This window comes from Crocodylus siamensis, chromosome 9 (genome assembly GCF_052110815.1).
Source record: "Crocodylus siamensis isolate JL-2025a chromosome 9, ASM5211081v1, whole genome shotgun sequence".
Taxonomy (NCBI): Eukaryota; Metazoa; Chordata; order Crocodylia; family Crocodylidae; genus Crocodylus; species Crocodylus siamensis.
This window is the reverse complement of record NC_143403.1, coordinates 34,595,422-34,610,480: the sequence shown is the minus strand read 5'-3', so window position 1 is coordinate 34,610,480 and position 15,059 is coordinate 34,595,422. Positions and strand designations below refer to the sequence as shown.

The 15,059-nt window shown below is 44.0% G+C and overlaps 1 protein-coding gene across 8 annotated transcripts in view; it reads right to left on the bottom strand.

The window, feature by feature from the left end:
• Positions 1-1,037: 1,037 nt before the first annotated feature.
• The window catches only part of PRMT7 (protein arginine methyltransferase 7), a 44,850-nt gene continuing 30,828 nt past the window's right edge, over positions 1,038-15,059 (bottom strand). For 5 of the 8 annotated variants that reach the window (XM_090062783.1, XM_090062784.1, XM_090062785.1 and 2 more), the window contains 4 exons: positions 8,234-8,308; positions 6,352-6,512; positions 2,804-2,900; positions 1,038-1,382 (listed from right to left, as the gene is read on the bottom strand). In XM_090062783.1, the coding sequence (XP_089918909.1) occupies positions 1,221-1,382; positions 2,804-2,900; positions 6,352-6,512; positions 8,234-8,308 (495 nt within the window). In that variant the 3' untranslated portion in view covers positions 1,038-1,220. Of the gene's footprint in view, positions 1,383-2,803; positions 2,901-6,351; positions 6,801-8,233; positions 8,309-15,059 lie in introns of those variants that run through there. The other 3 variants (XM_090062780.1, XR_016444177.1, XM_090062786.1) reach the window with 3 other exon arrangements.

The following is a 15,059-nucleotide window of genomic DNA, read 5'->3' as shown; positions in this document are numbered from 1 at the left end:
CTGACACATGCCCGTGCCCTGCGCTGCAGGAGTGGCCCCGTGCGGGAGGCCAAGCAGCGGCCGCTGGCACTGCTGGCCCACGCCTGCCTCCTCACCTACCCACTTCAAACGAGCCCCGCTGCCCTGGCCTGCCCCAGCCAGTCTCCCCCAGGTCGCTGCGGCTCTCTGGGCAGAAGCCGTTGGAGAGCCGTTTGCCGCTCGGGACAGAACGAGCCTGCACACGGCTCCGCCACCGCTTCTGCTGGCCGGTGCAGACCTGGCCGCCTTCCTCCCGTCCCCAGCAGCACGTGCTTCAGCTGCATGCTGCTTTTCTTGGCCGGTGCCCGACCCGGTTCTGCCCAGGCAGGTTCTGCAGCACCATGTCAACTTGGGCATGGCACGGGCAGGCCGGGCGGGCCCCAGGTTAACCCTGGCCTGGCCCCACAGCTTCTCCAGCACCAGGTCAACCCAGTTGTAGCCAAGCAGCTCCTGCAGCACCATGTCAACCCCTGCAACTTCACTGGTGTCCAAGGTCACGTGACATCACTTCCTGATGTGCTAACCACTTCCTGTGATGTCTTTGAATATGGCTCACCGGCCCAAGGAAAACATTGTGATCCGGCCCCACATTCAAAAAGGCTGGACACTCCTGTGCTATTTGTTCTCCAAATGTTCATGCTTCATCAATTCGTAAAACCTATTACCGCCATTTGTTATTTACAATTAGTCTGAATTATCTACATTTTCTAACTTTCCAGCTAGTTTTCTGGCCACTGTTTGTCAAAGTGATTGAAGCAGCCGTTAGATAAAAATGCCAGAAAGCCCTGTTGAGGAGCCTGATCTATACAGACACACTGGGGAGTTGGGTCTGGTAAAGAGCAGGGTTGGTTTCACATCTGTCAGCAGCCTTCATTTCTTAGAATGGCACACTCATGTTCAGTATTTCAATCATTTGTTTCAGTCTCTAACAAAACCCCCAGGTATGCCAGTTTTCACGCTATAGCAAAGAATGACACATATATATGGTCCATCAAAATTATTCCATATGGCAAAATAGCAAGTGTTTTCTTCTTTATCAAGATACGTACTTTGGGAGTGCAGGGTAAGACAGAGATTTGAGGTAGATAACAGTGTAAACCAGTAAGCGCAGTAAAAAACCTTAATCAAACAAAAATGCTGCGTAGCCATGTTTTGATGTATTTACTATAACTTAGAAAAAAATATAAGTAAAAGCAGAATGTTTATGGCAATAGCTTAAAATCCATGGCAATCTTGCCTGTCTGTGGGTCAAAACTTAAAGAGTATGCAACAGCACTAGAAGGGTCAGCCACAGCTCCCGATTCAATTACAGAACTGAAGAAATAAACAGCTTGCTTGCAGTGGGGATTCCATTGGCAGCTGCCCTATAGAAAAGTTAGAGAAAAACGGTCACAACTCCACAGCATTGGTCAGCAATTCCTTGACCTTTGTACAGAGAAGAACAGTTCTTATTAGGGGTGAACCAATAGAGATTTTTTGGTGCCAATACCGATGGCCGATTTTTAACAAGCCATATCAGCCAATACTGATCCAATATGCAGTCAGATAGTTTGGAAAGCAGCGTCTGGCTGGTAAGTCTATTGTGGGAGAAGGGGGCAGAATGAGGCCCCCATAGTAAGGGAGAGAGTGGGGCTGGGCCAGGGGCAGACGCTGCACAGCCAGGATGGAGTGCAGGTCAGAGCTGCAAGCTGCCCCCAAATTTGCCATAGCCCCCCATCCCAGCTTTGCCACCACTCATCCCAAGTGCAGCCTAGCCTCAGTCTCTGCTGGGAAGAGCCCAGTGCCACCCTGGCCCCAGCCTGCAGCAGCAGCCTGCCTTTGCTCTGCACGCAGATCCTGGGGCACACGCCCCTCCCAAGGTGTGCATAGTGGTGGAAGCTGCCTCACTTCCCATGAGCCATCTGTGGCTCCATTTGCATCCTGCCCCAGCTGGGGAGCACCTGCCCCTGCCCCTACTCCTGCCCCAACCCCAGCCCCACTCCCTCACTGGAGCCTCAATCTGCCCCTGCCCTCCCCACCTTCCTTCCTTCCCAACAGACTTACCAGCCGGACCAGGCTGCTCTCCACACTGCTGGGCTGCGCTCCTGGCCACCTGTGTGCTGCACTGCAGCTGTATGCACGCATGGGGCATTTATCGGCAACATTATCAGCCATATCAGCCAAAAAAAGCCGATTGCTGATACTGCCAGTTTTCTTTATATTGGTGCCAATCCGAAATGGGGACCAATGTATTGGTGTACCTCTAGGTACATCACCAGTCCAATACACCTATATGTCTCCACTGTAAAGATCAACGCTGGCTATCAATATTACCTTTCATCCCTCCTACAGGTGGAATGCAATTATCCATTTCTTTAAGTACAACATATCATATTGACCAGGGCAACGTGAAAGAAAAGTATCTAGCCACGACAGGGTGAGGGAAGGGGTGAAAACAATGCTTATTTGTTACTCTTTCGTTCTCACAGTGTTTTGGTTTTGACAAACTGGATCAAATGAGAAGTAGGTGCTATTTTGCTCAAGAACCAGATAAACAGTTGAATCTCACTTGGGTCTATTTCAAACTATTTACTTCAAATTTAAATGGGTAATTCCACTGGCATTGGGTTAAAAGAGTTTAAAATTAATACCATGCTAGCATAATGAACAGCTCAATCTAATAAGATGCACCAAGTAAAAGATAATCAAGAAGGTGTGTATAACATTTGCACTCAGAAATATAATATAATTCTACAGACTTATCTTTCCCTCGAAGAACACAGATTAAATAAACTTTTAAAAACACCTTTTCATTTGAAATCTGCACAAGTCCTGTGTTAATTGAGATGTCAGCAGTCAGATGATAGGCCATCCATAGAACGACTCCATGGCTTTTTCCAGTCCTAGAAAGAAAGAGCTTGAGTATTATTTTCTACTAAGTTGATATAACACCTGGACCTAAAGCAAAGTCTCCAGTCTCATAAAGCACAGCGAAACTAGTAGAAACACATGTTATAAGAAGAAAAGCCTAGGACTGGGTCCATGACGATTCAAAAGGCATTCCCATTAGGTAAGTAATATAGAGGAGAAAGGAGTCTCTTCTGCCTTTTACCGTACAAAGGATAAAATTTCCCCTCTTTCTATGGAAGTATGAAACGCTGTCTCATTTTCATAGCCTCTACTTCACAGAATGTGGTTAAAAAACCTCAAATTATTTTTAGACTTTTTATCAAACCTTCTGAACGCAGGTAATCTCTGGGAATGGAACTCATGCTGCCCTAGCACACCATGGGTGTTGAAGCACAAGTCCATGCAGATTGCCCTGACCTCTGACAGATTCCCATATGATCTTCACAGAACCCAAAATCTGCCAACTTTGGAGACGCACAATACAAACTGTAAAGGTAACACTGAAATAAACCTCATCATACCAAGTGAATTAGAGTTATAACTATATAAAATGGATCTCACATAGAGCAACAAAGCCAAGTTAACAGAAGCGTTTAGGCAAGACGTTTGCTGCACAAGACCACATGTTTTGAAGTAGTGGAAATCAAGTTTTCGATTTAGTGGGTTCTTTTTTTCTCTTTTAAATAGTTTTAGAGCATTCCAGAAATGTACAGAATAAGTTATATGTATCGGTGCACTGATACATTGGTTGGCTATTGGATTGGCATTAAAGGATATCGGAGTGGCATACAAGGAGTAATGACATTATCAGCTTTTTTCCAATTGTTATAGCCAATAATTATGGCTGCAACCACAGAGCACCCTAGTGAGCATAGTCTGGTCCCCATGCCCTGCCACTGGCCCAAACCCACAGCAGGCTACTAGTCCTGGTGAGCGGCAGGAGGGGAATCGGGAACTGGAGAGTGGTCACAGGGAGCCGTGCTAGGCAACAAAGAGACCGTTACTGGCTCCTGCTGCTGCTACTGCCATAGCAACACCACTCGTGCCGCAGAGACACGAGTACCGGGGGCTGCTGTGGAGATGATGAGCAGTGCACAGGCAGGCTAAGGTGCCACACGGACACTGGGCGTCTGCTAAAGTGGCTTCTCCCCAGTGGCTGCAGGAGCTTGGCTGCACGGGGCCCACTAGCACTGAAGCAGCAGCATGCCCTGGGGCTCCAAATGTGTCTGACAAGAGGGTCTACCCTGCCAGCCTGGGATGGCAGCACAGGCTTCGCAGGGAAAGGGTAGGAGCCATGGGTAAGGGGGTGAAGTGCATGGGAATAAGGCGGTCACCACCTTCCCCACTGAGGGCCAGAACAGGCAGGAGAACTGCGTGCATGTGTGTTAAAAATGCATAGGACCAGAGGCGGAGCAGTGGCACCGCAGGGCGCTGTTGGCAGCACTTTGTCCTCGTGTCATTCATAACTGGCAACTTGCTAGTTATTAAATAGAAATGAATTTAGCTGCTTATAAATATGGGCAGTTACAGGTAAGGATGCTTGGCACTTCAAAGTTACTGAAGTTAATACACATATATTTGAAAAATAAACCATGAACCAGCTCTGAAAGTACTTATCACCAGGAAGCAGCTGGTTTTATTTGGAAGAGTGAAATAAACATCTAGATCTTGTCCTAACAAATTATGAAAAGCTGTATTCATATCTCATCTAATAGAATGCTGTTTTCAAAATATAACTAATATAGTAATGTGCCTCTACCCTCTATTCCACTTTACATGTGAGTTATGAGCTATCTGTAAACACATGTAGATTTTAAATTTAAGAGTAGGCAGCATGCAAAGCTAGGGCAGAACATAGTTCTATGTCAGTGTAACCTTTGCAATTTTGGTCATCTGTTTAACATTATCAAGTGCGGTCTTTTAACATTATTAAGTGTAATATACAAACAGGAGCAGATCTGGGGGCCCTAGGGGAGGGGGGGGGTGCAGCTGAACTCCCCCCTGCTTTGATTTCTACTGCACTGAAAGTTTAGTTTCAATTGCCCAGCAGGAACAATCAAATTTTTATTCCGATGGATTTGAGAGCCTACTGACTTTATAGCAACCCTTGGTCTTCCTCTAAGCAAGCAAGCTAGGTTCCTATCAATTATGAACTCCCGGTAACATTGCTCTAATCATTCCCCAGCACGTCCAATGAAGGGGTGCTGCTACTTGGGAACTTGTACCGTCTGGCTTTGTTCTTAGTGGATTTGAACCCACAACAAATCAGAGACAGGGTGGGGAGGGGGGCAGAGTTAAAAGCAAGCCAGATGTGCAGTGGTGCAGCAGTCGGAGGCAGGAGGGAGCTGCAAAGGCGAGACAGAGTTAAGTTACTGCAGTGACCTTTTCTTTGGTTATTCATTTCAGCAGACGATGGAGGCTGTGGGAGGCTGAACTAATAGCGCAACCATGGATGCATAAAACCAGGCATGGGCAAGTGAGAGGGGTTGGTCTCCCAGGACAGGGGTCCTGCCAATGGCTGAAGTGAGTCCTCCCTTGACCCCCAACTGTTTGTTTCTGTATGTTGAGTATAATGCTATGGGCATGCAGTGGGGAGAGGGGTGGGGGGAAACGTTGGGCAGGAAGTTACAGCTCTGCTCTCAGCTGCCCCATGGCTGGGGTGAGGGGGAGGGGAATTGTTTGGGAGGGTTTTTGAGGGGAAGGGGCTCCCAAGGGCCAGGAGGGGCTGGAAGGAAGGCCGGGACGGGGAGGAGGAGTCATGGGCATCAAAGGATTTTTAGGAGGAAGGCCTGTAGGGTAAAGAGGTGTGGGGTGAGGAGGGGCTGAGGACATGTGAGGAGCAGATAGGGTTTGGGGCCGAGGAAAGTTAGTGGGGTCTGTGGGGGTGAAACAGTGAGAGGCTGCGATAAGAAGTCTGAATGCAGGGGAGGGCATGGTGGAGTGTAAGGGAGGTAGCGGAGGTCTGATGGGTTTCGATCATGATGGAGTGGGACTAAGCATGAGGATATGTGGGATAGCAAGGACAGAGCGGAGCCAGGGGACATTTGAGGTGGCAGGGGCAGTGAAGGGCGCTTCTGGCTCACGGTGGAATGTCTGGGGCAATTATGTGTGGGGGTGCAGTTCTGTCTGTGGCCAGGCTGGGAGGGTAACAACTATATCCCCCAGGACTAAGTGCCTACCCCATCCTGAAGCTAGCAGCTGGCCCTGCACAGACTCCATTGTATTAGTTTTTGCTTGGATCATAAACTGAATAATACAGCCCTAGGTCCCCTAGCTAGTAAATCTTCTAGTTTCTTTTTAATGGGAGAAAAATGTGCTGTGTGAGGAGGTAATGCACCACACTCCCTCCACCACCCTTTTTAAAACCCTACCCACATATATAAATCATCTGAGTGTAAGAAAACTGAAAGTTCTGTTCGCTCCTTCTCCTACATTTCATCTTACCGTAAGAGCTTCATGGAACCCTCTGTGCTGAGATGGTGCTGTGGTACAGTCTGTCTGAAATCAAATGTCATGACCTGCTGGGGATCTGATAGTGATTTGCAAGGGTATTCCCACAGTGGGTGAGGCTCTGCCTCCTTGGATTCTCGAAAATTCAGAGAATTCTGAAAGAAGAAACAACCTTGTAACAACTTCAAAGTTTGCATTTGGCAAGCACTGGCCCTGAACCACTTATGCTGAGCATGCAATGCCATGGTAGGTCTCCCAGTCAATCTCTGCAAATGTCCTGACTCCATGCTATACTTGCTTCTCACAGAGTTAAGTCACTGTCTCAGTCCTCAGCTTCAGGTTGGGCTCAGGATGCATAGAATTGCCTGAAGTTCCAGGATGAGGACTTAGGCAGGAGCGCTGCTCAATGGGCACAAGTAAATTGTCACGAAGGTCAAGTTAATCTGTATGAGAGACCACTTTGTCATTTAAACCAACGCCCATCACAAACCTCATCACCTTCTGTTCCAAATGCAAATAGCGCTTCTTTGGCTTACATACGTATAGAGGTATGTACATTCATTCATTTTTAAAACAAAAACCCTTTCATATGAAACACTCCACTGCACACACAGAGTCCTCTCCCTCAGGAGGAGGTAAAAGAGAAAACAGCTACACACAGATCTCAGTTACACAGCTTAATGTGCTACTGGAAGGCACTTGTGTAATGATGATGAGGGAGGCTACAAGTACACAAAATACTAGTTTAATTTCACTTTATTTACACTTGGGCATGTTAATAGGTACCTGAATTCTAAAGAGAGTTCCTCTACTCTGAGATCACTTAATAGCTTAATAGCCACTTTTAAGCATCCAAAATGCTTAAATGCTTTTGTATTGGTAAAGTACTAATTCAGCAAAGCAGTTCAACATGTGTTTCAGTTTAAGAACAAATATAGATTCTTTGCTGAATTACAGTCATTGCCACTACTGAATTTTGCAAGGCTGGTTACAATTAACCTATTACCAGTAAAAAATGCTGGTAACTAGGAACCAAGTCAAAATAGTTCATAGCACAGATTATGGTTCTCTCTCTCATTCAGAACTCTAATCATCCCAAACCTCTGTTTGCAGAGGCATTTATAAAGTGCAGCTACTTTTTTGTAAATATAAAAAATCTGCAGCAGAGAAACCTACACTTTTATTTATTATGTTTTGCCAAGATACTTATACAAATGTTGAATATTATAAAAATTCTACTCTCAAATAGATGGAAACTACCAGGAACATTCTACACAAAGATTCTTATTTAATAAATGAAGTTTAGCTGGAGAGCTATCTTAGAAATGCTCGAGATGGGTATATGTAATTTCTGCAATAAAGATGATAGTTAATGGCTTGGCCCAATAATCAATAAAGTTTATGACAAACAATTTACTATTTAGAGCTACATCCTGTTTCTAGTTCTTAGAATCCAGAACACTTATAATAAGAAATTACAATGAGTAAGGGGAAGCAAAAAAGAAAGTTTGTTTACAATTATCACTGTTGGCTGACTTGATTTTCAGCACAGAATGCAATGAACTCTGATAAAATGTTTTCTTATTCCTACTTTGAATCAACTTAAAATACAATGTTTTGGATGCTTGAAAGTGGCCAACAGCTTTGCCATATCAGAAGAAATACAAAACTAAGAAAGAAAGATCATTGCTGTAGGAATTAAATAGCTTAAAAATGACAGCTGTATCAGTTTATGAAAAACAGAACATTAAGGTTCTGTGTCAAATATCACACACACATTCCACTTTTATTCCACAAAATGGTTTTTAAAGCATAGCTAAAACTTGAGCTGTAACATCATATTCTGTTTGAAGAGTTCAGATGCGATCCCTCTTACCCCAATCATATCATCCATAATGTGAACATCAAACCCTTCACAAGTACGACATGGACTTCGGATTCTCCACAAGTCCTAAGGAGAAAAGTAAGCAATCTGGTTAGGAAAGGTTTTGGTTGTGAATGAAGCTGTTAACTGTATAAGTGTAATGTATTGGAAATTGTAAGAAAATATTTTTAATACCTATTCTAAAGTGAGTTGGGGGAAAAAGGCTAATAATGGGATTATTATTATTATTATTATAGGGTGTCACAAAAATCAGTACCCATGGGCACTAACTTTTTTTTGTGTGTCTTTTGTCCTGTTCAGGTGAAAATGCCACAAAAATTAACTGAAGAAGAGTCCTGGCACCAATTCAAAAGAGAATTGAGACACATATTGAAGTAGCCAGTTTGAAGTATGTTCTAATGCCTATGATTCCTGACTTTTGCGCCACTGTATATTAAACGTTTAGGTCTCAGGAAAGAATTCAAACCACAGCAACCTAAACTGGTTACTATCTTTCTTCTGCTTTGTTTCCTTTTAAATCAGTTGCTCAACGTTTAGTTCCTAGAGGACCAGTGCCTAAGTCCATCTCAGAGACGCAAATAGCATGCAGATCATTATCCACAGACAGGAGTCTTGCCCTGCCTAGGCTACACCCTCCAAATGAGGAAGCATACTGATAAGATATTATGGCAGGAAACAATACATAATTCCCCAAAAACTGTCAACTGTCAGAGCTGTTCAGACACTTCACTTTACTTTATTTTGCATAAAAAGAATGAACACTTAAAAAAGCTACCTATTCTAATCATTCTCAAAAATGAAGTACCAAAACTCTGTAGATAAATAGCTCTGCTGAATGAAAGAACATTTTCCTACAGGAGTTTTACTGATGAAGCATAAAACCTAATTTTCAGAGTTATTTCCAATTCATTTCTTATTCAGCTGCAGACAGATGCAAGCAAAACCACTGAATTTACTCAAGACAAATAGATTCTTACGGACATTATCTTTATTTCAACCTCTGTCAGTCCACCCACAGCCCCTATGAGGCCAATGTTATTTTTCAGGCAGGCTTCTCCCATTGACGATCCAACACAAATAGATGTTCTCAAACAAAAACAGTCCAAAAATCCACATAACATGAGTATTTTGGTTTTCATGTTTAGCTACAGCAAGAAATAAATTGTCTTTTTCCACGCTGCTGGAAAGTAGGTTGTACTGTTCCAAGCATGATCATATGAATGTCACTTAGAACATTACTTACCTTTATGAACCTAGCAGTTTGAATACATTTAGGAAAACTAATTCCAGACATACAAAAGCTAAGTTTTCTTTTGCAAAAAGACAAAAGCTAGTGAGAAAGTACATACAAGTTAAGATTGTTAAACAATCAACAGTAGCATTACTCCCTCCTGCCCCAAACAGATTTCCTGTTCAAGAATTTCAAATGCTTTTCTTTCCTTAGGATCGACATCTTATTACACTTTTGCACACCTATTAAGTTACTTCACCCATCATACAGTTCAGTTGACTCTGCATTAGTGAACATATTTCAGCAAGTCCCCAGAGCAATTGTTCTCAACCATTTTAGACTCAAGGCGCCCCTCAGAAAATGCTCACTCTAAGTTGTCATGTGCTATTTTTTGACTAGTGAAAAAATTAGTAATTCTTCTGTTGCAAAGAACTCAGAAAAACCAAAATGTTTTTGATACTGTGGATTCCTCTTTGAAATCTCTGGGTTTATCTTGTGAATCACATGTGCCTAACTAACAGTGCTAATATTGCATGGCACACCACAGCATCCTTGAACAGATCTCAGGGCACCACATGGTGCCACAGTAACCTGGTTGAGAACCACTGCCCTGTAGAAATGAGCAATAAAACTCACAAAGGTAAAAGATACCTTAAAGTATCTTTGCTGCCTTTACAGTCACATTTTCCAGCAAGAGCCTCCAAACCTATATCTGGGTGATCCCTCAAGGCTTGGACTCAACTTCCTTACCCTTCCATTATTTCTTATCTGGAGTGGTACAAATGCTTAAAAGAACAAGGATCAAAGAATGACTGTGACCCAGAGCATGTGACCAGCGCTGCAGGGCACAGTGGGGCCACACAGGAAAGCTGCTTGCCGCTGTGAGCTCTACACTGACCTGGCAAGGCATCTCCTGCCCATGCGGCACTTGCAGGAGCAGCGACATAGGGTTGCGCCCCTTACTGCTGCGGTGTAGGCAGGGGATGTCTCACCAGGGAACTGCAGAGCTGACAGCGGCAAGCAGCTTTCCTATGTGGCCCTGCTTTGCCCTGCACCGCCGGGTCACACCTGCTGGGCTGTGGAGGCCCCAGGGGCAGGGCAGCAGGGTGGAGAGCCCAACCCCACAGTGGGCAGCCTGCACCCACCCCCATCCTGTGAACTGATCTGGGGAGCAAGGGTTCCCCTTGCTGTCCATGGGAGTGCATGCAGTGCCCACCAAGCCTGCAGTGGACAGGCAGTGGTGGGGGGGAGGGGGAGCTGGGCTCTGCGCTCCTCTCCGCTGCAGGAGCTGCTGCCCTCCTGCGGGTGGGAGCTGGGGCTCAGGTGCTGCTGTGGGAAGCAGACAGCTGAGGACCCAGGTCCCTAGTCCCATAGCCCTGGAAGCTGGGGGCCCCCTCCGGTAAGGCTGGGGAGGGCAGAGGGATGTGGCTTGGGAGCGAGGGCCTGAACCTGCATTCTGTGAGCTAAGGGGGCAGTGGGAGCTCTGATTTTCTATAACAAAAAACTCAAAATCAAATATCAAAATGTATAGGTTTTTAGAAATTATTTTATTATAGCAATTTAGTTACTTGTAGGCTTCCAAATTGCAGATATATATATATATATATATATATATATATATAAAATGGTGTTCAACTGATATATATGCTTTTCAGTTTAGTCACAGCTCCCTCACTGTCCGCCTTGGGCAAGCCAACATCTTACAAGTTGAAGTTGTGGGTGTTTTTGGTACTCTGCCCAAAACTGTTGTTGGCGCCAGGCAGTCTGGCTCAGTAAGTTGCAGAGTGAAGATCTCTTAGTTTGGAAGGCTGCAGGAGGATACTGTCTCACTCCTGAGCTGCCCTGGGGACTACCTGTAAGACACTGGAATGCAACCCAGGGTAAAGGGGACTCCTTGCTGCAAGGCCACAAACTACTGTTGATGTCTACACCTAGAGTGGGTTAAATTTGTAATAGGCAGTTCTGCTTATTCCTTTGTTACAGTTTAATTCAGTGGCTTAGGTTTGGGACTATCAGGTGTTGGCAGAGGTCTCAGTAGTGCCTGAAGGCATGCAGGTGTCCTGAGCCCGCCAGGGGCTTAAGGGCCCAGGACACAGAGTGAACTTTGGCCCAAAAGCAAATGGCAGCCAAGAGAAAGCTGGCAATCTAGCTTGGGTGGAAGCTGAGAAGGGCCAGGAGTCCCAGGCAGAGCCAAAGTAGGCTTAGTGCACAGCGCAGGGCAGAGATGTGGCCAGGGAACCTAGACAGACCGAGCCAGAGCAGGCTCACTGCCCAAAGCAGGCTCAGCACCCAGGCAGGACAGAGACTGGGTGAGGGGGGCCCAGGACTAACGTAATCAAGATAAAAGCTCGTACCCAGAAGCCAGGTTCAGCATAGTAGGTCAAAGCTTGGAAGTCCAGCTAGAGAAAAGTGGTGGAGGCTGAGAAGGCTGAGGCCCCGATAAGGGAGTGATGATACACTAACACCTGTGAGGCACGGACATGGCTGTAGGAGAGTTTGGAGGCCATAAATAGCCAGCACTTATTGCTACAGGTGGCCTGCGAGAGAGTGCCAGGTCAGGAGGGCCCACTTGGCCCAAGAAGGACAGAACTGAGGCCAGCAGGGTCTGGGAAGGACCTGCTGGCTGTCACAAAGACTGGGGTTTACTCTAGGCCCCATTAGGCAGCCTTCCTTCCAATCAACTGAATATATCAAGGTGTGCCAGGTGATTGAGAACAAAAGGGAGCTGGAGCAGGACAAGGCTGGCCTGGTCACTAGGGGGTGTCACAGCTGCCCCAGGAACCTGAAACTTGCCCCCCCACACACACACACGCTGCCCGTGCCACTTGTGGCATGCGTTGCAGGTTGGCTAGTTCTGAGGAACGACATGCAAGGAGAACCCCATTTGAGGCTCTCTGTGCACAGTATATATTCTGATCCATGTGCTACCAGCCTCTCTCCTTTTAAAGAAGAATTCCAGCCGAGTCCATATTCATATTTTTTGTGGAAAAAAAAAAATCTTGCTACTTTACCTTCACTAAGGCTTTCATTCGGCAGAGGTTATTAGAGAGTGTGCTGACAACAGTTATCCAGGATCACCTCTCATTGAACCCAATGGTTCAGATAATAGGCAGTATTTCAGTTCAACATTCATCTGTTTTCTAGACCATATTGCTGGTTCTCTAATGGAGTGAGAAATTTTACCACAGTTTCAGAAATACACATTTTATTACTAATTTATTGGTGTGCTGCAACAGCCCACAAATTTTTCTGCTGACACTGGATCCTGTTCACCGAATAGCCACTTTACACAGAACATCAGCAGTGATGGCATAAGCCAGATGTTTGAAATAAATGTCTGCTGCATCAAAAAATAAAACCCTAGGGTGATTATGAAATGTCTGTTAGGTCTATCCAGTGATGTTTAAGAAATGTAGAAGGGTTAAAACAGCAAGTTAGTACAATTACCTGGAATACTTTTGAATTCTCCCCCATTATGAAGTTTGCTTTAGATCCGCTAGGATAACTGAAAGTTGCCATGTATGAAGAAAAAAGTTTGTTTTTATCCTTTTCTAAGTTAACTATAAAGTTATCATTCTGTTTCTCATAATTCTGTAAAACATTGGTCAAAGAAAAGCTGATCAAATAATTAAGTGGGTCCTCCTTCCTATTCACCCAAGTTGCTGGGAATACAAGTACACTTTCCAGAAGAGGGAAGAAGAATCCTAGAAATATCTTTAGTATCACAGTACTAATTAAAATACAGAACTTCCATGTATGATGAAATTATTCAGCACAGCCCTAGTTTTCAGAAGTGACAAATGATTGTTAGTGCTCAATTTGAGACATCATAGAAAACCACACTTGTCAGAAGGAAAGGAATTTGAATTTGGAAACCAGCCATCCTCAAAAAATTGGGCATCCAAAAATTAGACTTCCCAAAATTATTTGATCTCTGAAGAGTCAAGTTGCATGCATCTATTTTACCAAAACTGATAGGAGAATCCAAAATCAGCTATATTCATACATTGTTTTACATATTGAAATGTATCTAAATGCTGCTTAGAATAAGTGTTGTGCAAACAAATCTGCTGACAGACACATTCTTTTTAAATCACTCAAAACCTGTCAGAGCAAACTATTCAGCAGTACCAGGCACATACAGTGGATTGGCACAGTGTAGTTTTGTTCAACTCTTACCGCTCTATAACTTCAAATGGCTGAATACAAAGCTGATTATACAAGATCCTTAAGACGACTATCTGGCTCTCAGTCTGCTGCTAACATAAAACTGTCATGTACGTAACAGACAGCATAACCTCCCACTTAACATCCTATTGTATGCCATTATTCTTAAAAGAAAGCAAAATGCCTGTCTTTTTTTTGTCTGAGTGTAACTGTGGATGCAATGTTATTTTTTAAAACATATTTGATTCTGTACCCAAAGATAATAATTTGACTTTCCTCAGGATAACAAATTGGTTTAATAAAACAAAACAAAACAAAACCAGCTCCCCCCCCCCAACCGTACTGTTGCGCGCATGCAAAATCTATTAAAAATGTTTGCAGGAATGCCTCAAGTTTGCAGGCAGCATTGATTAGTAATTAAGGAAAGATTAGAGTCAGTAAACAACACTATCGTATGGTTTTGATAAATTGCAGATATCCTAACTGGTTAAACTTTTCAACCCCAGCTCCCCCAATAACAGATGGGCAAGGCGAGCAGGGAGGAAAGCAGTTCGTCTCTAGCTGGATGCATACTTGTTCAAAGCCCCCTACAAAAACCTTTCAAACCTTTTCATTACTGGCTCATGGAGCCATTTGATTCAGCCCATGGATTTGCAGCTTCAGGTGGTCACTTTTCCCCTGTCATGGCAGAGACAAATAGTGGCCAAGGGAGCTTGCCTCGATGGAGAGAAACAGTGGCCACAGGAGTGATCACCCCTGTCTATCATTTTAAAAGTACTTACCTGCTTCCATTATCATAGTAACTGAGCACTTCGCAATCTATCTTTCTTCTTCCAAGCACCCCAGTGAGATAAGAGAGTAGTTATTTTACAGGTGAACTAAAACCTTGAAAGCTTAAGTAACTTGCCAAACAAAGATCACAGAGGAAATCTATAGCTGGCAAGTCCTAACTTAGGGTCCTATTCACTATTTTCTTTGGTGCAAAAGGAAAAACAAACCAGTAAAACACAGAATATACATCTCTATATGAGAGTTACTTGGTTAATCTAAAAAAAAATAAAATCCATACTTGTCTGCTGCACCTGGGCTCTTGGGCTTTAAGTTTACAATGGTTATAAGAATTACCTTGGATGGTTATAAGCATCACTTGTTCTAAAACATAAACAATAGGGGAACCAGCAATTAAGGTGCACTCAAACATGGTCTGTGCTTTGTGAAGATTGCTGTGTTCCCTCAATGCTGGCCAAAATTAATTTTTAAAAAGTCTGTAAACCAGACAGAGTCCTATGTTCCCAAAATATTATTTACAAACTTATTCTACAAATAAAAACAGAAATGACACATTTCAAGTAATGTCTCTCTATTTGACACAGGGATTTAAAAATAAATTAAATAGTTAAAAATACTTCAATTTCACCA